General features: G+C 36.9%; 1 protein-coding gene across 4 annotated transcripts in view; it reads left to right on the top strand.

Moving 5' to 3' along the window:
• The window catches only part of LOC141452786 (glycine receptor subunit beta-type 4-like), a 238,916-nt gene that overhangs the window by 149,044 nt on the left and 65,302 nt on the right, over window positions 1–24,570 (top strand). For all 4 annotated transcript variants that reach the window (XM_074125217.1, XM_074125216.1, XM_074125219.1 and 1 more), the window contains one exon: window positions 19,952–20,175. In XM_074125217.1, coding sequence (XP_073981318.1) covers window positions 19,952–20,175 — 224 coding nt within the window. The remainder of the gene's footprint in view (window positions 1–19,951; window positions 20,176–24,570) is intronic.

Below are 24,570 nucleotides of genomic sequence, written 5' to 3'. Positions count from 1 at the left end.
TTTGAGGCTCTATTCTGGAACGAAGTTACTTTTCTTCTCCTTGTGAAGTCTAGAAGTGAAGTTATTTTACTGTGAATTCCCTCTTAGATCAGGGTTCCGCCATTGTAGAGAATACTCAGCTACGTCTCAGCTAATCACCTCGTATTCCAAATAAAGTCAGGCTTCTGGTTTTCCGCTTTTGAGCTGAAATGATTCACATACATAAAGACCATTTTACAAAATTATTTTTTTAGACTCAAGGAACCTCAAAGACTAATTTCGAAAACTAGCCACGATAGAAGTGCTTCCTTTTCATCCTTGTAGGAGAAAGTAGGTAATTTCAATCCCGAATTACAAGTGGGTGGGTATGTAAGGTACGTTATCCCCGTAACAACTTCACCACATACATTTTCACTTAAACTGGTGTATGTATATGTTACATGTATAAATTTGCATCTTTGTGTACAATATACACATTTACATATTCACTCGGCTTCACTGGCAGGGAAGCTAGGGGAGGAAATATTATTTGTGGGTCTAGAAGCGTCCAGATAGCCTGACAGTGCCGAAGGCGCCAGTACAGCATAGTCTAGTTCTGTTTCTCCCACAATCTTTCATTAGCCGTTATGAAATCTAGCTCTCTCCCTTCCTCACTTTCCATTTCTCTGCATGTTGTTTATGATTTTCATGGTTAAGCTATTCATCTTTGTTTTTTTGATATTAGCATTGTGATCTTGCCCAATTTCCAATTTTAGATTTTAACGATCTGTTTGATTTGAAGCAAAAAAAAAAAAAAGTTATAAAGTTAGTATAGCATAAAAAGCAAGTAAGAGGTCTGCTGTGTACATAGTGTGTAGTCCAGTGCTTGTCAACCACTGTGCCGCGGCACTTTTGCGAGCTGAGAAAGTTTTGAAGTGTGCCGCCAATATTTAGAAATGCATAAAATAAAAATTATATATTAAATGTATATTTTGTACGACCAAATATAAACTGTAATTATCAAGAAAACATTAAACTCAAATTCCTCACTAAAAGTATTCTTATTATTAACTTGTAATTAATCCCTTAATAAACATATACTGTTGTTTCTGTAGTACATATTATTTTATTTTATATTGAAAATAAACATATAGTTATTAATTTAACAAGTGTGGAAAGTAGTACTTTTCCTCACACGAGGCAGGGTTTGCACGCACGAGCGAGCGAAGCGCAAATTACCGAGTGTGAGGAAAATACTTTACACTCGAGTTAAATATTATATTTTTTCTGCAACCATGTAGGAATGTTCTCATTACTCAATTATAGTGTTTTCTAAACAGGAATCACTAGAATCCATTTTAAATTTCTATAAGGTAACACTATAACCTTTTTAACTGTTATAATTAAAAATATCTAATTATTTATTAAAGTATTATTTTTATTTCTATATTCCTTTCAATTTTTATTTTATTATTTACCTAATATTCGTTTTTTAATTATTTAGTTACGTTAAATAAGCTTATTAAAGTTTTACAGAAAATATTTAATTCTTATATCAAGGAAGCACAATAAAGTTTTTCCACTCACTAGTGAGGAAAGTGACACTAATGGGAATTTTTCCCCACTAGTGAGGTAAAGTTGGGCATTACACAGCTGATTTTAATTGAGTAATGAGAAAATTCCTACATGGTTGCAGAAAAAAGTATTTTACACAGTGTATTATGGGGATAAGTAAAATTCTTTTAAACTAATCTTATTGTTAGTGTACCGCAAAATTTTGAAATTGTTAAAAGTGTGCCGCCGCGACAAAAAAAAAAGGTTGAGAATCACTGCAATCCTAAATCTGTAAAGTGACCCTCACTCGTGCGTTTTTGAACATCAAGCTTAAACTTTATCTTATAGTTTGAGTACCTCTTTGGGATGTACACAATATCTCACCAGTATAACCAGCTCTTTAGTCTTTAGGAAGGGGTTTGCGCCAGATCTCTGCCAGTTCCTTGGCCAACTAAAACATTTTTGGTCATAGCAAAGTAGCGTCTAATGAAAACTGTTAAGTCTGGAAGGAAACGGGAAATTTAAGTGAACAAAAGTAGTGTAACAGTAACATAAGCTTTATCGTCACGCGAAGGGAGAAGTCGTGTCCTGGTGGAGTTTGTATTTGGGAAGAAAACTCACTTATTTAGTAAAAAGCCCACGTATGCAAAAAGCTCTGTTTCAGAATTCCAAGTTTTTACGAGAAATTCGTGTAAGGCTATACACAATTATTCTTTTTGGTACTTTTCCGTTAGCCGGGCACAAATGTCGCCAATTGTGAACCAAACGCTTTGATAATATCTTTGATAATTATTATTTGTTAATGTTCAAACTATTCTACTCAACAAATTTTCTAAAAATGAAATTGTATCTCTGTAAATTAGACCATTGATTATCAGATTTAATGTTTCTGCTTTAATAATAACGGACACCCGCCAGCCAGCTGGGTAGATTAGCATTATTCCTGGGTGTGTGCGTGTGTTGAATAATGGAAGGGGCTGTTTGATATTGTAATCAAGTTTTAAGCTAAATTGCTGGTGCACAAATTTTATCCTCTAATTTGTTTGGGTTTGAGTGAGGCGAGGTTATAAAACCGCTGCAGGTTGGGGACTGTCTGGTAGTTATTACTGTACACAGGCGGTCTGTGTACGCGGTCGACTCGACAGTGGTAGTTTCATTAATCTAGGAACTAACTCCAGTTCAGTGTTCATATAACGAATTATTTGAAAAACAACTCTGTTTACATTTCGTTTTTAAGAAATTTTGAGTGCGGTTTGGAGAGTTGGGCTTTGAGTCCAAACCAGATCGTTCCTTACCCTGGTGTGAACTACGTCAATAGTAATATGTTGTGGCCCGTCCTACATGTTCACTCTAAGTAGTCGCGGTCCGCTGTATTTTTTTAACCATTTCGTTCCTTAAACGGTATTCTTATATTACAATGTAAACTTGATGGAAGAATTTTCCGCATTTTGTAAAGTTTTTAACTGAAAAATTATAGAGTAAACTCCTACCTCTTACTGTGATTCCGGAAGTTCTGTTTTCTATGTACTCGGAATGGCCAAACATATTGAACTCTTTGTCGCGTTATTTAGTCCGTGAAAACTAAACATAACCAAGGCGTGATCCTAGAGGGAGAGGGAGGAATCCACCCGTTCCAGAACTGCCCCAAAATGAGCTCTGCAATAAAAAGTGATTTAAATAAAAGCGACACTTGCAGGCAAACAGGAAGCTGGGAGAACATCTCAAAAATAGTGAAGCAGCACTTGCGGTAAAGCGATAGTTTCAGCTACTTATTTAATCGAACTTAATAATATTTAAGACCCGGATCTTGCTTTGAAGCATCACTTTAGAGCTTAGCCTTCCCACCCACACTCCTCTAGTCTTAATCAACTTCTCCGGGAAAAAGTTTCTATTAAAAGTTACAGAGATCAGAGATCTACGTGTACATAAAACTAATACTAAGTAAGAGCCGTTTGAGAGAAAATCTAAAATGATTAAATAAAAACACTTAATCGAAGTAGCACTTCGATTGATCGATATCGAGTGAAAAAAACGTATTGTGGCATCCTCTAACACAGGAGTCGGCAACCCGCGGCTCTTTTATCGAAATTATGTGGCTCTTCAGCCTGCTCAAAATATCGTATATTGTTTAGTTCAATTTTATTGAAACCAATGAAATTTTCATTTATTAAAGGTATTTTTTCAAAAATAATTTTAAATGTGATAGGTTCGAAATTGAATAGATTTATACAATATCAAAATAGAGTACTTGATTTATATTGTAAGACTGTCGCCTTTTCATTCGTTAAGTTATTATTTATTTACTTTGCAATATGTGGAAATAAATATATAAAACATTTAAATGTTATTGAATACCATAAAATAACAATTTATGAATACAAATGATCTACAGAGTTGTTTACAATATCATCCTTGCGGCTCTTGGTAAGATTTATTAAAATTATTTAAGGAGAAATGGCTCTCTACTTAAAATAGGTTGCCGACCCCTGCTCTAACATAATAGCTTCAAAAACCTCTGCATTAAAGAGATTCATCAGCATATTTTGTGCTAATGTGCTAACACAATGGCCAAGCATAAATAAGCTTGATTAAGCCATATTTAATTCAAAACTTGACATTACAATTATGAGGTGAATTACTTTAAAGCGATCATCATTCAAGGTTGTCATCATTAAAACTGATGGAATTCATCATTTATATTCTACCATGATAGTGGTGCCAAATTCCTCAGTGATAACACAGTGACCTGGCCTCACAGTGTGGGTGAGGGCATGCACGCCGCTCTGATAGTGAACAAACACGTCAGCATTCTCCAGTGCAACGTCCCAGGACTTCTGTACTAATTAAGAGACATCCAACTATGGCATTAACTGTGGCCATATTTTGCTACCATCACTCAAGCTGAATTACTTGGTCCATAGTGATGGTGTACGATTTGAATAATGAGGGAAATCGTTTGCATTCATAGTACGGATTCTAGTCACTGTTTGGCAGTTTCTAAAGAAAGAACAGTTTTTTCCCAAGTTATTGGAAATCTGTCTAAGGAATATGCCAAACAAACAAAGTCGCGCATGCCAAAAGGAAGAAGTACTTCAATGGATATTTATTGGCCAATTGGCCAAAAGTGCCGAAAAGTGGGTGAGAAAATGGCACTTACTGTAATTAAATAGAATCTTCTTGAAACATAAATTTGCGTAGAAAGCACAAAGTGTCACTACCGCTAACTTTTATTTTTTTATATTAGAAATTGAACAGCAATATTTTAGTCGCTCCTTGATGTTGTTGGTTAGTAAAGAGCCACTGCAAATTGATGGCCTTAATAACCGGCTGTCTGTCACTGAATTTAACGATTCTGTTATCGTGAAGATTCCATTTTAGAATCGCCTGGTAATTTATTATTATTGTAATTTATATTCGGCCATTATTTCAGCATTACTATACTTTATAATGAATTCATTGTGCCGGCATCAACTACGTAACTATCGATCAAGACAAGTGGAGGCGCTTTGGCGGTTTGGAACTCTGCCAGCGGAAATGCTGGACAGAGAAAGGAAATGATGAGGGGGTTTGCCCGTCCTCTCAATCTAATGAAAGACTTAAGACGCTTTCACCGTCGGAGGGGAGGGGCCCCCCTACAGATTCACCCCCTCTTTGCCCCCTGTTATTTAATTCAGCCCATGTTTTTTAACTTTATCTCTTTCATCTTGTACATCTCTTGCTAGTCGCTTACATAAATTTAACCACTGCCTATAATTTATTTCCATGGAAGAAAAGTTCTATTCAAAATGTGGTCCAATTTCCCTTTAGTTCAGTGTTTAGGGCGCAGTAAATCGTGTAGGCATTTCCGGTGAAGTAGACGGACATGTTGGCAAACTGCCACTGGAAAAGTCTGTTGTTTGGAAGTAGGCTTACATTCTCAAGAGTGTTGTAGGTAAACTAGGCTTTTACCTGGACTCTAGGCCTGCTCTTAGTAAGTCTAGTTTTGTTGTTAAGCGAGAGAGTTTAAGTTAAGCCTTAAAGGTGACTTAAATTGGAACTTTTCCAAACCAAGCGCAATTTTCTATTTTCCTTGACTTGAGTAGGTTGCCTTGGGAACAATTAAGATGGCGCCATCTCTTCTCTTCCTTTAATCTCAGCTTACTAAAGTTTCACTTAAGATATTTATTACAACATCTTGGTGAGCGGAAATGAATGAGATGAGACGAGATGATGGATTTTTGATGAGTTGATGAATATGAAAGCTATAATTAATGAACATTTAGTTAAGCATCCACGCTAGACTATGAACTAATATATGAACACAAAAACTTAGATAACTATATTAAAGAATGTAAGATGATTAAAATAAACGATGGCTGAAGCAATGGTAGTGCGGTGACGAATCGTTGTGGATGAGTCTAAGTCGCGCTGAACGGGTGTCTTCTTGGTGAGTCTATCCGGAAACAAGTCTACTGCTATCCGCGTCTCCGAAATCTTTCCCTTAAGGTTGGGAGATGATGGTAAAAGATATCCCTACCACTTTTCGCGCTCTAGACTGCGTACAACTGATTGTACTCTGCACTGTATATTTGGTCTAATTACATCCTCTTGCCTCTTGTGATTCACGGGTTCAAGTATCCCGTTAATTAAAAAAAAAAAAAGAAGAAGGACTCCCTCCGGAAATACATCAAAATGGAATCCTTACGGCTCATTAGCGTGTTAGAAGGTCCCTAAAGTGAAAAGTTTAAATTAAAATAAACAATAAAAAGTGTAACTCCTGGATAATACCTTGAAACAAAAGTTAGAGATTTTGAGAGGAGATAGTTTGATGGACTCTGTTTCCCGGAAGAGGGGCTCCAACTGTTTTCATTAGCGTTTTAATTTTTACAGTGAAATTGTCTCTGGGAGCGTTAGTCCACAGGAAAGCGGGAAATCTAGACTCAGATTTCAGATAAAAGAAGAGAGAGGGACACAGTTTGTGACTTATCTTTGGTGCACGTTAAGAAATAATGACCACTTGAGAAGGCACCGCCCCCAGGGACAGCGCTGTTGACCTTTTACCTAGCTAGTCTAGTGCCCAGAACTCCTCCTAGATACCACGTCTAGCCGGGCACTTCTCAACCCTAGTTCTCTTTGTTTAGAATTTGCTTCTTTCATTTACCTCCACTTCACAGTTTGGAAGAAGAGTGAGGGGACCCTCAGTAGCTTAGTCCAGGACCCATGGGAGTGTTCAAGGATAACCGAGCTTTCTGTTTTTAATAAGAGCACCTTGGCGCATGGATACAGAGGCGAATGCCTTCTGGCTATATAACAATAGTCTGGCGATTCACATGGAGATTCGGAGTCCCGTATCCGCCCAGCCTAGCCAGCTGGGGAAACTTCTTATTGCATCCCTAATCCTTCTTGAAGATCTAAAATCCTACTCATTCATATTTAGTGAGTTATACTGTCACAAAGTTCCTTTCTTCCACCTCCAGTTATAAGAGCAATGTTGCCGTTGTTACACCCCCGGGGTGATTTCAGTCACGACTTCTCTAATTTAGCCTCTCAGTCTTCTCTGACGTCACTCGCGACTTCTCTAATTAACTAGAAATGTATTTTATTTATCTCATTTTCTCATTCAAAGAGCCCTTCGTTACATAATGATCTCTTTATTTTACTAAATTAGGGAATAAAGTTAACCCTGCAGCCATTATTTTTGCTTAGCTTAATTGGTTAATTCTCTTCGTTAATTAGTTAGTTCTCTTCTCTTATTTTCTTTTAAATATCAATCTCTGAGAAACATTTAGTAGTGAATTGTAAACTTAGTAAAGACCGTACCTGAAAGGTTAGAGGAATGTCTCTCAACCATACAGCCCATCATTTGGAACTACTCCCACAACAAATATCCCCAAAACTGGCAAGATTCATTCAGTGAAATCGTATTTCCGGTAGAGGAATTTAGATCGCGCAGTTACACACACTTACAAACACCCAGAATGTCTTAAAGCAACCATTTTCTTGCTTTTCCTTCTCAGAGAACCCCCAAATCACTGCTCTATCTCTCTTGCCTGCAATTTAGAGAAATGCGCAAAATGGTTAGTTCCGGTGGACCGATTTTGACGGAAAACGTTTATCTGTTCCCTTGGAAACCAATTCGAAATCTTGGCGATTTTCCATTTTTGAGTTACGATTGATGAACACAAAACATTGTTGAAAAGTTGGTTAGGTCCACTGTGCTGGGTATTGTATTTGATCTGATCCGCCATAGCGAGCATGCTGATTGGATCCCCTGACAGGTTTCGGACTTACAGCCACCATCAGAGGAGGTAGATTATTCATTTTAGTGTAGAAATTTCATCTTCACTTTCCGTCTCCCACTACACTCGCTGACTCCAAGTGTCGCGCCAAGTGGTAACTGGATCTCTACACCTGTCAGGCTACAATACACCTGTATGTTATGACCGATAAAATCAAAGCTAGAAACGCAGAACCCACTGTAAAAACCACTTCTTCATACTCAGACGTCTAAACGTTTATTACCAGCGGAAACTCAATTTAGATGCCAATTTTACTCCATCGCAATGTTTCCTCAAACCAGTACAAAATTTACCAATTGCCAAAAAGTACAATCTTTACAGCCAAATTTGCTTCAGTTAAATCTGAAAAAATGAAGATTTAAAAAAGTAAAATGGATACAGAGGCGAATGCCTAGATTAATGCCTATTTTTTCAGGCGGACTTTACATCCAGCTACCAAATTAGGTGTCAACGGACGGAGGCGACTAGCAAACATACTTTACTGTAAATTTCTTTTATTTACCATTAAATAAAATTTAAAGCCTAAGACCGGGGGAATCGAACCCACTAACCAACAATATCGTACATATTAGCATTACAGGTCTCGCCTCTTAACCGCTCGTCTACAGTGGCGCCTTAGCTATTGTCCTAAATTTTAGCTAAATGTCGTTTATTTACAATTGAAATAAATGAAGATTTAATTTCGAACCTTATTATTTAAGCACAAGTTGAAGTGAGACTTTTACCTTTTCATTGTACTTGAAAAGCTTCTAGACGAATTTCACACCAAAATACTATTGTGTGAGGGAGAGAGAAAAAAAGACTAAATTTAATTAAAGTTTGTGAATAGCCCAGACTGAGATGAACGGGACTTTAAAGAATCAAGTTGTAATTCAATAAGCCTTATTTTTTTTTCAATTAATTTCTCAAAGCAGCGCCTTTTGAAAACATGAAAAAACAGTAAAGAAGAGAAAAAGAATTTTCTTGTATTAAATACAAAGAAAAGTTAATTAGCTGGCCGAGTTCATTTCGAATATTGTAAAAACAAAAACTGTTAAAGTTTACATTAAAGTGAAATATACCTCCAAGATTCTGCTTCTTGTTCGAAAGCCGAAATAACTTGTAACTGTTTCCATTTAATTAGTAACTTCAACATTTTGTATTTTAATTGGAGAAAGGATAAACAATTTAGTTAAAAAATACTTTCTAATTATTTAAACTGTTTTTTCTAGAAAAATGTTTACGTCACGCTTTTTCTTTACAAAACTCACGTTTTTGTCTACCTCTGGTTTTAATCTTATAAATTAATTTTCTTATTCAACTCAAGACTTTATTTCTTTCTCTCACCGTTCGTGAGAAAGTTGAAAGAAAAAAAATGAAATTAAAATTTTAGCTACGTAAGAAATGATAGGTGTGCAAAAATTTGGTGCTAAATGATCTTTTCTCTTATTTGGAAGATTAGTCCACACGTTGGACTGGAACTTCTCGAAATATTTCTCCAGATAACATCGTATTTAGAGGGATTTCGTTGGAAGGTGAGCAACTTATAGTGAGAGTTGTTCTTGCGTACAGCTGGGTTTGTATTAGTGGCTTGTAACTTGTAATTTGTATTCGACTTGGTATACGTATTGTGTGATTTGAGCCAATTAGACGTTAACATAGAGCCTAGACTTATTGGAGAAGATTAGTGTGCACATGTCCTGAGGCCGAAGCACAATATATTGTGAAGCTTTCAACACCTACAGATGCGTTGCTAATGATCTCACGTTTCAATTAACAACATTATATTCAATAAAACTAAGATTCTAACAAAGCTTCTAGGTGAAAGCTTTAATTACATTTATTAGGTCTTCTAGCGCTTGTTATTGATTATCAAGCTTGGTCTATAGAATCTAGGGGAGCTTTTACGTCATACTTCCTTCTACGTTGCATAGAATTCAAGAGCACTCAAAAATTTGTGAGTTTTCAAGAAAAATTGATACTTCGGAGATTGTAGTGAGATCTGATACCAATTTTTACATTCTCTTAAGTACTAAGTATGAGATTTTCAATTTTAAGTACAACCCCGGAAATATCTGTTTTTCAGTTTGCAGGAAAATAGTGTTTTTTTTAAAATTTGGTTTAAGTATAAATGCACATAAATATAGCATTCACTCGTACCAGTAAAATACGATACTCAACCGACGCTACAGTTTAGAAGATAACTAATTGCTAGAAAACTTTTCATAACTCAAAACACGCCTAAAATTTAGATCTCAATAGCTGGCTCTATATTTATTGGATCAGTGAAATCCACCTATTTAGGGCGCATTTATTTCAAACTGCCTTACCTTGATCTGTGCAGTACAAGAATACGAGGTGTGGCTATTAAATAACGAGTCTGATGCTGCTACAGAAGAACTCTGCATGCGCCAAATCCTCAACGACCGACAGCTGTGCAGCGTAAAGCCCTACTCTTTCGATTGCAGAGTCTCACGTGTTTGTAGAGAAATCTGTCTGACCGGAACCGTCGTTTGTGTAAGAAGTGTTAGTTTCGTTTTGCCGAAAACATGATACTACATATGTAGTAGAGCAACGAATTGTCGTGAAATTTCACATGAAACTTGGTGAAACTGTTACTGAAACTTGATCTTTTATTAAAAGAAGTTTATGGCGATGAATATTAATCACGTGCACGAGTTTTTTGGAGTAATTCAAGCGTTTCCAAGATGGCTGAGAAGACGTCGGAGATGATGACCGCCCGGGTCGCCCTTCCACGTCCCAAAACGGATGAAAATATCGATTATAATTAATCAACATTACTACCGGTGAGGTGCTTGTTCAACTCTGGTGAAAGAGTAAGGAAAAAAACGACCCGATTTGTTGGAAGAACAAGTCACGGGGTTCTCCATCAAGACAACCGGCACCGGCTCATACTGCATTGTCTGTCAAGACGTTTCTAGCCAATTACAACATCCCAGTTTTAGGCCATCCGTCTTATTCGCCTGAACTGGCCCCATGTGACTTTTATCTGTTCCCGCCAAAGTCAAATCTGCATTAAAAGGAACAGGATTTCAGTCCGTTGTAGCTGTGAAAGAAAAAACGGCACGCGTCATGCAGGAGCTCAGACAGAAAAAGACTTCCAGCACTGTTTCGAACAATGGTAAATTCGCATGGAGCGTTGTAGGGATAGGGGAGGGGTGTATATTGAAAGTGATAATAACTAAATATGTATAAATTTAAAATAAAATGTTTTACAGCAATAGTCTCATTATTTAATAGCCACACCTCGTACGTAATCGAATCTCCGCCCCTCTGAAAAAATGAATTTTGAGTAATGTTTGGTTCTACAAACCGTTAGTAAGAATTTAATTTGTATCAGAATTCTGAGTTTCAAGTAAGTTTGTGAGTTCGAACTTTATTAATTGATAATTGTAGTCGAAGGAAGTCATGAGCGTGGTCACTCCATATTTTTTTGTTCAAATTAGAGTGGTTAGAGGCAATAATAACAATTTTAAATATTAATACCACAGGCGAAACAATAACTCGTATCCATTTTTTTCAGTTCTAAAATGGAGTTCATGAAACATGCATATGTGATAAAATATTCAAAATTAGATTTTACATGTTTTGCTATTGTAAGATTGGACAGTTTTCAATAGCAGCCTGTATTTTTGGGAAATGATACAGAGTTGTTATTGATTCGGGCGTGTCTTCCATTTAGGCGTGTTTTAAAATTTAAATTGAAGGTAAATAGTTTGGCTTCAGTGCTGACTCAATTGGGAAATTGGTAAAATAGAAAATCTGGTGTGTCGACTTTCACTTTAATCACTTATCGTAATTTACATAATTCAATTGGTTGCAAAATTAGAATATATATAGAAAATATTGTGTACTGGTTTGTATATACGAGTATGTGAGACACTAAAACCAAATGTTACTTGTTGAAAATAATATTCTCTAAGGGTAAAATTTGTAATCTAAAGTTGGCAGGCCTGATGTAGGTTATGTTGAAACACACTTTTTTAACCCAAGCTTTAACTCGGTTAATTCAAAAAATTCGAAAAAGTAGTTTTGTTGAGTTCCAATTCTTTTCGGTAGGCTGATATTATTCTACCAACTTTTAATGTAATAAGATAACTACTTAGAGTGTCTACAAAAATTAAATGAAATAAGAGAACATTATTTTTTGTAAAGCGTCACTACTGGTCGACCGATCTTCTTTAAATTTGAAATTGAACTAAAATTGTTGGGGGGCAATTTTCAAGAAAAACTTGAACAAAATTGAAAAATTAATTAAATGAAGGAGCACTTCAAACGGTCTGATATTGTCGGGTTCTGTTGTGGCACTTCTCACAGTTTTCTGGTACGAATAAAAAGTGATTTCTTATTTTGGGGGGGGGGCGCAAATGTTGACCACCATCGTTAAAGGCACACGTCAGACCAAATTCAGAGAACTGAACTCACCATGGAGCTTAGTGGCTTACCTCTTTGTGGCTTCACCATAGCCACTTCAACGATGCCAATGGAGCCAATGGTTGACCATTACTTTTCATGGTTGCTACAGTTCAAAGACACGACTCTAAACGGTTTCGCTAATGTGTTTCACAAAAACAGAACCACTCGTGTACTGTTTTCAGAAAGACTTACGACAACTTTAAAGATGAGAAATCTAATATTATTTCCTGAATAATATTTTAGAAAGCCATAATAAATAATTACCTCCCTTTCACCTAAATAAATAATACAGAGTTTCACTAAATAAACATACTATGGGTCATGTAATACATAAATCAATTAAATGGGCACTGGAATACTACGTGCGTTTCCCGTTGTCCGGTATCTCGGTAATAATTCCTGTAAAATGGCTGATCCCACGAAATGAGAAAATAGGGAAATTAAATTAATGGAACTCTAAATTTGTATGAATGGGATACTTTAGTTGGAAGTGGTTTGGTCGAGTAGTCGTATTAGTGTACTAGCAGGGGGACATTGTGCTCCAGTTCTCATCTAGTCAACAAATAACACGAGAATAAACCCTTCTGAACACTTATTTCGGGTGAACTAGTATTCTTCCTACTTGGAATTCTCTCATGCATTTATTTTAGGAGCTCTCATTGAGAAAATCTTAAAAATAGTGGAACATTCCTTCCATTGAAGAGCTATTTCTGGCTGTATGATTACTGCAAGAGACCTTCAAACAATGGTCACGAATGTAATACTTCCTTTTAAAGCCTATCTCAAAGTTCAAAAGTATCTTTTATCATTGCAATTTCCGGTCACCCTTTATGTTTACAGTTGATGGGAAAATCTATTTAAGAGGGGTTTTCTCCGTTTTATATTAAATTTTCCTTCACCCAAGCAGAAAAGCTCGGATAAGTCTAATGGGCGCACAACCGTAATAATTAGATGGAAAATTAAAAACTCCCAGCAACTAGAGATTATGGAGAAGGATGAAACTTCAGCCTTAATATCATCAAAATCGAAAACTGGAATCGATTGTCTTCAATAACTAGGTCAATGGATATTATTATGCCGGGGCTACAGACGACAGACTACTCTAGTGAGACCCTGGACCAATATATTGCTGCTGCATTATCTGCATATATGTATTTTGCATAATGTATAATACAAATTGTAGCTCTCAAATCCTCAATCTGGGAGTATTATTTCCTATTTGTTGGTAAGATTTATTAATGTCTTGCTCCTCCGCTAACGGAACTTTCTCAAATTCTCACAGTTGTCTATGACAAATTGGCAATGGTAGAACCAAAACGGACTGTTTGAGGGAGGCGCCAATGCAGCGGGATCCCCCAAGGGCACGATACCTTGTAATATAATACTTACATCAACTTTGATATGGGCAATAACACTGAAGTTGTTATAATTATTTGAGTAGTTAGATTAGAAAATAACACCATATTGCAGATCGATAACTTTTCTTTGAATCGCTAACTTTTTTATGAGAATTGATTTTATGACATCTCAGATGAGGTATGTTGGTAGGCTAACCTTTAATCAGTGTAATGTACGATTAAACAATCCATAAATATATATACAGTGAAGTTTCTAGTTGTAAGAGTAGATTTAATTATAAACCTTCCGAATGTCGGAGTATTACAAATTAGTATTATGTTTACACACAACCCTATCTTATTGTAATAAACACAATTATTGGAGGATGGTTTTTTAAATTTTTTAAAATAATATTTGGTAGTATTTGATCGCTTTCAATATAAAAATTATTCATCTTGCTATTATAGTCGATAATGAGCTCTCCCTGCCCATGATTGCCAGAGATCAGTTCTGATGGTAAGTAGCAGCTAACAAGTCGCATTGTTATCCAAGTCCAACGATAATTGGATTGGAGCTCATCGGAAATAACCAACACGAATCCTACGCTAAGGCAATCTTTTCGGGAGAGCAAACATTGGTGGAAACTCAATGTTGAAAATTTAATCCCAAAGGAAGTTTACGTCTTCTGATTATGGGGATTACGGAAGTGTAAAACTTTTTCTCCATTGAGGAAGTCACAAAACTTTGATTATTGACAAAAGATTGTATAACGCAGAGCAACCGATTTGTTTGTACTCTTCAAGGATGACTAAAGAAAAGGTAAGAAGCGGATGCGGAAGTCAAAGGAAGCCGTGGGGTTGTGTGTAACGAACCGAACTAACAACGTCGACCTACGCTCAACTGGCTTTTCCTTGCACGGTTTCCTTTACGGGCCGGGTAACTTTCCGCCAAACAGGCCACTCTTTCCTGTCTGTTTAATAACCTCTCGTCTGATCGGTATCTGCATGAAGAGATTAAACAATGAGATGGGATGCACACACGACTCACTCACAGACGCGCCTTACGTTATTTAATTTTCTTGAAACTAAGGGTTTGTACAAAAAGGATGGAGTACTTTAGTAGATTCACTATATTAAAATGATATGAAGGAGGCGAACGCATCACTGGAGTCAACATTCCGTGTGAAAATGTTTCAAGTCAAAGCGTTAGACGTTAAATATGGGCGTTAAGTTCGAGTTCAGGGGGCTTCAAAGTGATATACCTACGGTGAAAGCTCCTTTGTTGGCGATTATAGTAACTCGTAATATCAGTATTTGTACAAATAGCACTTTGTTTTCTACAAGTTGACTTGTTACCATCTGAATCGTGTCTGGAAGAGAGAAACGCTTTGAGAAGACCAAGTGAGTATCAGCATTGTGTCACTGGCGACTTCATGAAATATTGACCCAAGGAGGTTGTAGGAGACTGTGGCAGTGGATCAGGAAGTTATGTCAAGAGCTGGGTAATCGTCAGTCACTCTCCTCACGTCCGCCTGGACTTCCTTCTTATTTTATCTTTCATTTTTCATTCAATTTTCTTTTGCGTTTTCAGTCACGTCCCTTGATCCCTCTTCTGAGCGGGAGGAGTAAGTGCCGCCTTTGTAGTCGGCCGAATAGTATCGATGTTTGAGATATTGATGGAGGAAGTGCTCGAAGTCGGTCACCTTACATTTCGTTTTCTCTCTTCTATTTAAGACGCGAGAACATCTGAGATGAATGGCGCTTGCAGCCTTTTTTAAACGCAGTGTTGGCTTCCGGACAGTTACTGACAACACTGCCTATTGGTGGAATAGTGAGCTACAAGGGCACCTTTACTGCCAAGAAAAAAGAATAAACTGTAAAAAAAATGTTCAAAACTGGATAAAAGTGCAGAAGTCTAAGGTTAGACCGTATCAAACATAACGCCATTTCTCTCTCATCTTTACTAAGAGCTTAGACAATGCATGGAAAAGCATTATTCATCAAGCTTTGCACTCGTAGTAATTCTGATTCTTATTCAACATTCAGCCTTTTTTATCATTCAGTATTTCAGCATCATCAACTTTCTTAGTTCTTTACCGGTTCGGCTCTTTAACCACTTTGGCAAAAAGTAGTTTTGGTGTAACGATAATGGCTACTTAGGCTAGTACTAAGTGTTACAACTAGGACTGACCTTTTGCTTTACACTCATTGCTCAGAACAAATGAAAGCTCAGAACTATCAGCTATTTTGGCCTAAAGAAAAGGGTGTTTTGGTGTAATGATAATGGCTATCTGGGCCAGTACTGAAGGTTTCAACTTTGCAATCAAGGGCTAGAGAAGCTTAGCTTTACAATAGCTAACTTAGGTGGAAACGCACAATGTGCTGAAGCGTTTTCTAGAACAAAGCTTGAACTGCATTCTCATAATTACCTCACCGAATCACTTCAATTGGCTATACCACATATTTTCTTTGTGATTCTTGGTTGGGACGTAGAATTGTGCTTGAATCTAGTCCGTGAACAATCTCCAAGCTTTTTTCCAAAAAACCGCTTCAGAACAATGTTTGATGCGACTTAAGTTCTGTAATAGAAAACTTACAGTTTCGATGAATTTGTTTTAAGTTAAGTTATGAAATTTGCATTAAGTGAAGTCCATATGTGAGTTCATACCTGATTCGCGCTCCTATCAATGAATAATGCAATTTTATCGCAATGTAACATATAGTATATATAGCCAGACAAATATCCGCTTAAAGACTGTGCTGGGGTAGTAGTGGCGATTCTACTGTGAGCGATAGCTGCAGATCCAATCAAAAACGCTGTTTGCTTCGATAACGCCAGTGAGCTTGGCCACACTCGGTTTGACCAACTCTGACAGCTACTTCCGGCCAACCGACCAACAAACATGGAGGAGGTTATTGTTCCAGCTCGTACATCCTGATAAATAACGTTTCTACACAAAAACAGAACACACATACGTACATTCCTAAAACACAAAGTAAAATAAATGTTTAGATGGGGCTTCTGTAAAGCCGTGTACACGAACGTAGCGATGTTTAACTATGTCAGACGTACAACATGTTTTTTTTTTTGATAATAGGAAAAATATAAAACCAGCGGCAAACGCTACAAGGAATACAATGGAATAATTTTAAAAATATATAAATAATAAGTTTGCGTTCAGTGAAAATGTTCGAAATCGATATTCACCAGAAGAACTGTTTTGAGCTCAATGATTCGTTTGAGTGTCTGTGTGAGAATGCCTCAACAACAAAATTGGGTATTCCGTTTTGGCACTATTGCCAATTCAATTACCAGTGGAGCAGAAACCCGCCTACCGGAAGTAACTCCTTGACCAGTTCCTTTAATTAAAATAAATTTAATAGATCACATCGGTGAATGAAAGTGGCAGTTAGCATAGGTTTTGAATACTCGCATGACTTCCTTTTTCCACATGATTACCTGATAGAATTTTCTGAAAAGTTTAGAATTTGTGCTGAAAAGTAGATGATTTCAGTATTAATAAGCGGTTCACTTTGAAGGAGCCATTTTTGTTAAACAAAAATCAGATTGCTGGGAAAGTCAGCCTAAAAATGAACCTACGTAACACTTAGAACGTATTTCATGAAAATAAGTTTTCTGGAAACATAGTGGAGCGGCGAGCAAAGCGGCGATGATAGTTGCTTTAGGCTGGAAACATAGTGGAGCGGCGAGCAAAGCGGCGATGATAGCTGCTTCAAATCAAAGAGAGCGACGAGCAGCGAGCAAAGATTCGCATGCACATTGTGACGAGTTTAGTCGCGTTCTCCTTTTGACAAAACAAGATGGAGGAACTATTTCTATATGAAAATTCTTCGTTGAAACTTTGGTATTTGCAGCAGCTTAGTAGTAGTAGGAGCTGCAGTGTTCATGACATAAATAAGTCTCGAAATGAACTTGGTAAATTTCATCACTTGTACCAACAACTTCGGGAACATCCTGGCAAGTTTCATTCGTATTTTCGAATGTCTTATCAACATTTGATTACATACTAGCCCAGTGTAACCCCATTAATCAAAATCAAATTTTATTGTTTTTGAGTAATACAGCTCATAACATGAGTTAGGCACAATATAGAAAAATTAACTATGTAGGTTATTTACTAAATACAAATCTGTGTAACCCCATTAATCCTAGCAGTTACTTTAAGATAAGAAAATCAAAATAAAGAAAAATAAAATAGAAATATATGCAGATAAAAAGAAATTAGTCAATTAAAAAAACACAATAATTTTATTAAATCACTACTCCATGATTTGTCGTAAATTAATGTTGTTCATCTGAAAAACTGGAGTAGTACGACGCTACAGAAGAAGGATTGGAGAATTCGTCCTGATCAGAAGTAGTAGGACGTGAAAATGTAATTAAATTTTGCCTAGTATTTAGATGAAAGTTAGCATTAAGGGATTGAGAACCAAATTAAATGTAGCAAAAAGTACCTGAATTCTCCATTAACTACTAATTGTTAATTAATTTTAACTATTAATTGTTAAAAACTATTGTAGCTTCGCAAATATTATGGTCCCACAGAGGTTTCTTTAAACAAACTAGACCAATAAATGTATCAATATCCATAACCATGTTCATGCCAATATGTTGGGTTTTTCCAGCCCTCATATAAAGTAATGGTTAATGTGCAAACAAGACCACTATAACAATAAATAAATAAATAAATATCCATAACCTATGAGCAATAACCTTTAAAAATTGAGCGCGATGAGAGAGAAGAAATCAAACATGTCACAACGCTTTGCTCTACTCTCTATAGATAGCGTTGCACTATCTTCGCTTTGCTCGCCACTATGCGCGGTCCCATATGTTTACTTGTGTTTCATTTCGCCGCTTTGCTCTTCGCTATCATCGCCGCTTTGCTCGCCGCTTCACTATATTTCCACCCTTTTAGGGAGTCATCGGGGAGCATCCCACTTATCAGAACGATACAATTTCGTCATCCAGTAATTAGAAGCAATGCTAGAATTTTGAAATGCAACTTCGATTTTAAAGAGTAGGTTTTGATTGTTTTACTAATCTTTCGAAAGTGGTTCCATAGATACATAATATGTTAGGGTAACTTGGAATTTCACTTGTTCATGTAAACAATTCGTAGTTATGTTTGCCTTTCAAGTTGAAAGGGCAGTGTGGTCCAGGCAAAAGGTTAGAAGTAAAGGGTTTTCTTCTGTTCCCTAAATCTTATCATTCCTTACTTTACCACTTCTTCTTCTTCTTTTTATGTCGAAATAGAAACCTTCCTAACTTTCCACTTGCCCTTTTATTATGTTAGGTTCACTTAGTTGTAATAACTTTATTTCCATATTCCTTTTATAAACTAATAGTACTAGTAAAATCGTAGTAAAAATAATGAAAAATTGGTGTGGCTCGTCTGAAAAGTTGAAACTGTGCGTGGTTCTAAGATTATGGAGAAAAAAAGAAATTAAAAATTCCAATAAAACATCTCACCCAAAAAAGCTTTTTAAATTTTATGATTCTGTGATAAAAGAAGATTAAGGGATTCTGTAAGGATTCTAACGGTTAGAAAGTTTTTTATAATAGGAAATAAATCTGAGAAGAAGCAGGAAGTCGGTTTAATGTATAACGGTACTTTTAATATGAAAAAATGTTATCCATAATCAAGTAGGGAAGAGAAATCCCTGGTAGGGAAGTCCGGGATAAGCGTTGGCTGTCCGTGAGTCAGATTCTGCATTTGACATTATATATTTAGTTGTGGTTAGTGTTGGCTAGTTCAAGTGAATAATAACAGAAATTAGAGGTAATGTAAACATTTTCTGCTGAAAGAGGTAAACTAATAGATCACGTCGCTTGAATGAACAGTGGCAGTTTTGAATACACTCATATGACTTCCTTTTTCCACAAATTACCTGTTAAAAATTTTCTAGAAAGTTACAATTTGTGCTAAAAAGTAAAAGATTTCAGTATTAATACGTGATTAACTTTAAAGGAGCTATTTTTGGGAAAACAAAAATCAGATTCCTGGGAAAACTTGACAAATAAAATTGGCTGGATACTTTGGAGGGTGCCATTTGGGGGGGGGGACGAATAAAGTTGAAAAATTTCATTCAACAACATCGCATTTCCGGTTGAAAGATTTTGGAAAAATCTTGGTATCTGAAGGGTAACGCTCTGAAGTTTGTGATTCGTAGTCTACGAGACCTCAAAGATGTTTTTCGGGATTGATACTTTAAGGTGTTCGCTTTCCATTTTCCACAGTAGCAGAAAAGTAGAATTCTACCCAAACGCCAATTCTCACTTCTTGAACTAAGTACGCCCCCACACTTGTCCCAATTTCCTGAGTTCTAAACCCATTCTTCCAAGCGGTCAAATAGTAATTAATATTCTGTAATGTTCTGTTTCAGGATTACGAAGTAGATCTGTATCTTCGACAGAAATGGCAAGACGAACGACTAAAACATCCGGACATCACGGAAGTTCTTGATTTAAACGATCCCAATCTGGTTAAAGCTATATGGAAACCGGAAGTATACTTTCCGAACGCTAAACACGCTGAATTCCAGTTTGTCACCGTACCGAATGTATTGATCCGCATCAATCCTGATGGAGAAATATTATACATGCTGAGGTAAGTTTAAGTGATGTTTTATCTACTTCTGGAATATGGGAGCCATTCTATGTTAACATATCTTCTGATTGGTCACATTTGGTCTGTATTGGAATTGCGCAGGTTTTAAATAGGAAATGATCAACTGTAGAGTAGAATTTGAGGTGACATTATAAAGGTTTTATTATTCAACAGTTTGTAAAGATTATCACTAAACAAACATGGAGGTCTGTCTCTCCAATATTACAGTAACAGCCTCGCTAAAGCGCAAACCTTTCCTGCGATATGAGTTTTTATTTAGTTTTCAATAAAAAGTGTCAATAATATGGTCGGTACTTAGAAAAGGAACTCCTTATTTCGGCCTTCAATGCTTTAAGGATTTCTAGACAGACCTTTACTAGCTTTGAAGAGACTTCACAGGCTTATTGACTGTGTTCCGGCTGGCTGTCGAGAAGATGAGATCTTGGAATAGGGCACCATTGGTCTAACTAAATGATTCCCCGTTTTGAACGTTTTGTGCCTACTAAACGGTAGACTAGTAGTCTTCAGGCTAGTAAATAGCCTCCTGAGAAGCTAGACCTTTGCCACTCTCAAGTGATTTGGAGGTTCCAAATCTCGCAGTTTTCTTCGCCCTGTGTTTGGGCAATCCTTTGCTTTTTCTGATTGATTATCCCCCGTCCCTCCTTCATATATTTTATGTATTTAGGACTCCTCGTGCAAGCCTTGAAATGGGTCAATATTTCCCGGATTACGTCGCGTCCAGATTAGCGTATCCAAGCTGAAACATTCCATGGATAGCATGGGTTTGAAGATCGCCAAAGGCTGGAAGTTATCCACCTGTAAACGGTTGGCGATGTGGTTCGTCCTGCTAGAGATTCCAAGGCTGCCTAAATGCTGGTGAATCTGGTTTTTGGTTTGAAGTTTGATAGCCCCAGCAAGTCTAAGAGAAAAACTATGACTGCAGACCCCGCAATGTGGACTCGATTCAGAAGGAACTATGGCTATGGTATAGTTAAAAATTTTAAGCTTCAGTATGGGCGGTAACATCTATGCTGCAAAGAACATTCACCAGACAAACAACTTTTTTCTCTGTTCTTCTGAACATGTGTACACGATGGAAATTCTTATTGTATAAAAACTGAAAGCCATTTAAAAATTTCATACAAGCGTTTCTCCTATGTACATAATATAAAATGAAAATACATGGTAAGCGACTTGTGCATTATTTTATTAAACAATGCGGGAACAATGCGGGGAATGTTGTGGCTGTCCAGGTAACAGGATGTTTGCGACCCGCTGGGAAATTCTTAATTAAACGGAAATGTGCACGATGTTAAAATTTAATGTTATGTGTATCCTATTTTCAGCTGGATGGACCGCGGTCTTCTGAGTTGCTCAGGCAGCCATTCTTCCAAACCAGTTTATAACATTGTTATCAACCTATCAAATATTTTTTGCGAGGTTTTTGTAAAATTTTCAAAATGAAAACATCTCGATATTTAAAAAGTTATTCATTAATCTGGCAATTCCGTTCGTTCAGTCGATCCTAAAAATTTGCAAAGTCAGTCCATTTAAATCTTATTAGTATGTACAACAGACAGAAGTAGCACTGCCAGAGGAAGCCTTCCCGCCCTTCTTGCATATTTTCCAGGAAAATACGGAAAACTGGATAATCGATTCGGTAAAGTAGTATCTGGGGGCTGGATGATTTCATTTACATTCTGAGTATTGGTTAAAATATTTTTGGGCTGGTTGATTTCGTTCACATTCTGAGTTTTTTGGTTAAATATTTTATCCTTATGAATATGTAATCAATTCATTGATTGAGATGGCACTGTAAAGAGAAGGTCTACCAACCGCTCACCACAGAAGTGCCCTGAATAAGTATTTTTCCCCCCCGGAATGGTTTAAAAAAGTTATGAGCACGGCGTGTGCGCATTTTTAATATTCTATTTACGGGAAATTTTAGAAAATTGAAAAATTGATTTGGTAAAAGGGGGGGCCCCCTTTGATTTCGAGTTGATTTTCGTCAAAAAGCTTCCTGTTAGTTCGGGTACTTTAGGAGCCTAAACTGAACATAAAAATTTGAGGCTTCTGTGAATTTACGATTTCAAACTGTGTCATCCACAGAATCTAATTGATAAGAACGCCTTTCTTGAACTCAGGAGTTCTCAAACACATCCAATTTTAATCTAGAAAATTTGAAACGTTCACTGAACTCTGTGACCGCAAATTTGAGACATAGAGGCGTGGCTTCTTTTCAATTTTTGTTTTGCTCCAACCCTTTTTGAAACCTTGTAAAATGTTTCACAAGTTCAGCTTTCAAAGGATGGTTGCACGAACTAGATCAGAGGCAAACGATAAACTTCTAGCAGCTAGCCTAGGTTCACTCCGAATTATTCCAAGAGTGTTGAGCACCCATAGAACTAGGCCTGCAGAGAAGTTACTGTATCATGGTAAACAATTGTACCGTAGCATCTACAGCGGTTAGTGATATCTGACAGGTTTCGACAAGAAGAATAGGAGACGGACACGGCAGGTGTTAGTGTAAAGGGCTTTTCAGGTAAATAAAGTAGAGTTATTAGTGAAGCTGCAGCCCTTAAATCTGGACCATGAGGGCAATGAGGTTGATCATCATTAATATTGTAAAGTTTGTATCCTTTTTACTAAAAACTTTACCTACAACTAATGCCTGCCACTAGTTAATTTAATTTATGTGGGTTTGATAAATAATAAAACTCGCTAAACTTATAAGTAGTCTGATTTATTAACACATTAACATTCACTAGAAACTAACCCTATTCATTACAGTTACCATTTACAACATTCACAACAGTTTACTGTTACTTACTCACTACGTAACGCCACACAACTGTTCTACGACTGACCACTGGTCCGCGATTGCACCGAATTGCACTAGTCTCAGCTGCACTAACAAAGCTCTACTCACTAACTGACAAACTCTGAAGCACTCCGCAACACTGACTCTCTCAAACTGTCACTTCCAAAGTGTCTCTCCAAAAACTGACTGACTTCAGCTGTGTCTGCTTCCCTTTAACAGCGACTGCCCCACCCCAACTCCGCCTGTCTCACTCTTAACTCCGTCTGTCTCACTCCCACCTGCCACTCACTGGCTGGGGAAAACACATACTGCCCCCCACCCCAACTGAGGACACTCCCTTAGCTGGCTTTTACACAGCGGTGGACCGTTACAGGCTACGGTCACTAAACTCCTAGAACAATTTAGCCCCTTTCTTGTCCGGCTCAGGTAGAGACCGGCCTTTTTGTTTACACAGTGGTGGACCGTTATAGACTTTGGTCAGCCAACTCCCAGAACAATCTAGGCCTTTCTTCCCTCCTCAGATCAACTTCGTTACAATACTGTAAAGCAAGCGGTGCCAGACGGAAGCCTCAACATTGTCTTGAAAGGTACGAAAAGACGCTAGAAATTGTACAAATAATAATCACAAATATAACTAAGAATATTTTTATGTAGAGAGGAAATTTAGTATGAAAAACTCCCGTTTGTGATTTCCCACAGCACCAATAACCGACCAAAAAAAGATTGTAAGCCAACTTATTTTACAAACATTCTAAAAGTTATAAATATTGAGGTAAGGATAGAAAGCCAAAAGCGGGAGCAATAGAGCAAAGCCCCACCCGCAACCTCTTGGGAACAGAGGGAAATAAAAGAAAAATTTCTTTGTTTTATTTGCCTCAGATCAATAACTAAATTGGCTGAAATTTATTTGGTGAATAAATTATGTTATAATAAATGAATGAGTGTAAGCGAGTGAAAGATGGCCGATGGTACAAGTGAAGAATTCTTTATTTCCAACTGGGAGGAGGTTATTTATTTGAGCCCCCCCATGACGACTTTTATTCCTCGATATTGCCACTCCACCAGTCCAGATGTGTTTTCTTCCATTTAATATTCCATTAAATAAATTCCATCCAAGTTTACCACTTTCCTTTTTCTTTTTTGTAAATAAATGTCCCCAACATTTTTATTGGAAATTATACTAATTTCAAGATCATGGAGTTATAAAGACTATGCTAAGACAGGGTGGACAACCTAACTATTTTAGATCGATACCTTTCACTGCCATCTCTATTGAGCTATTACAAAATTTTAACTTTCTAGATAGCCTTCTTTCGCTTATTGTGCCGCTTATTTGTCTTCCTACTCGAACTTGGTTAAACCAATTCTAACAATGCTCATCTTTCTAAGTCATGCTTATTTTTCGAACACCGAATTTCCTAAGCATAATTAATTCTTGCAAACAATTCTACAGTTTGAATGGTACTTGAAGAGGGATCACTTTAAAAAAGCTTCTTCAAAACTTCTTCAGCTTTATTAACAAACTTAAATCTGTCTTAATATTAAAAGTTATTACGCTCAATAGCGCTGAAATG

The sequence above is a fragment of the Rhodnius prolixus genome, unplaced genomic scaffold (genome assembly GCF_049639745.1).
Source record: "Rhodnius prolixus isolate KJV_2025 unplaced genomic scaffold, Rpr scaffold_3, whole genome shotgun sequence".
Lineage (NCBI taxonomy): Eukaryota > Metazoa > Arthropoda > Insecta > Hemiptera > Reduviidae > Rhodnius > Rhodnius prolixus.
The sequence above is the reverse complement of the archived record's forward strand: the minus strand, read 5'-3'. Positions and strand labels throughout refer to the sequence as shown.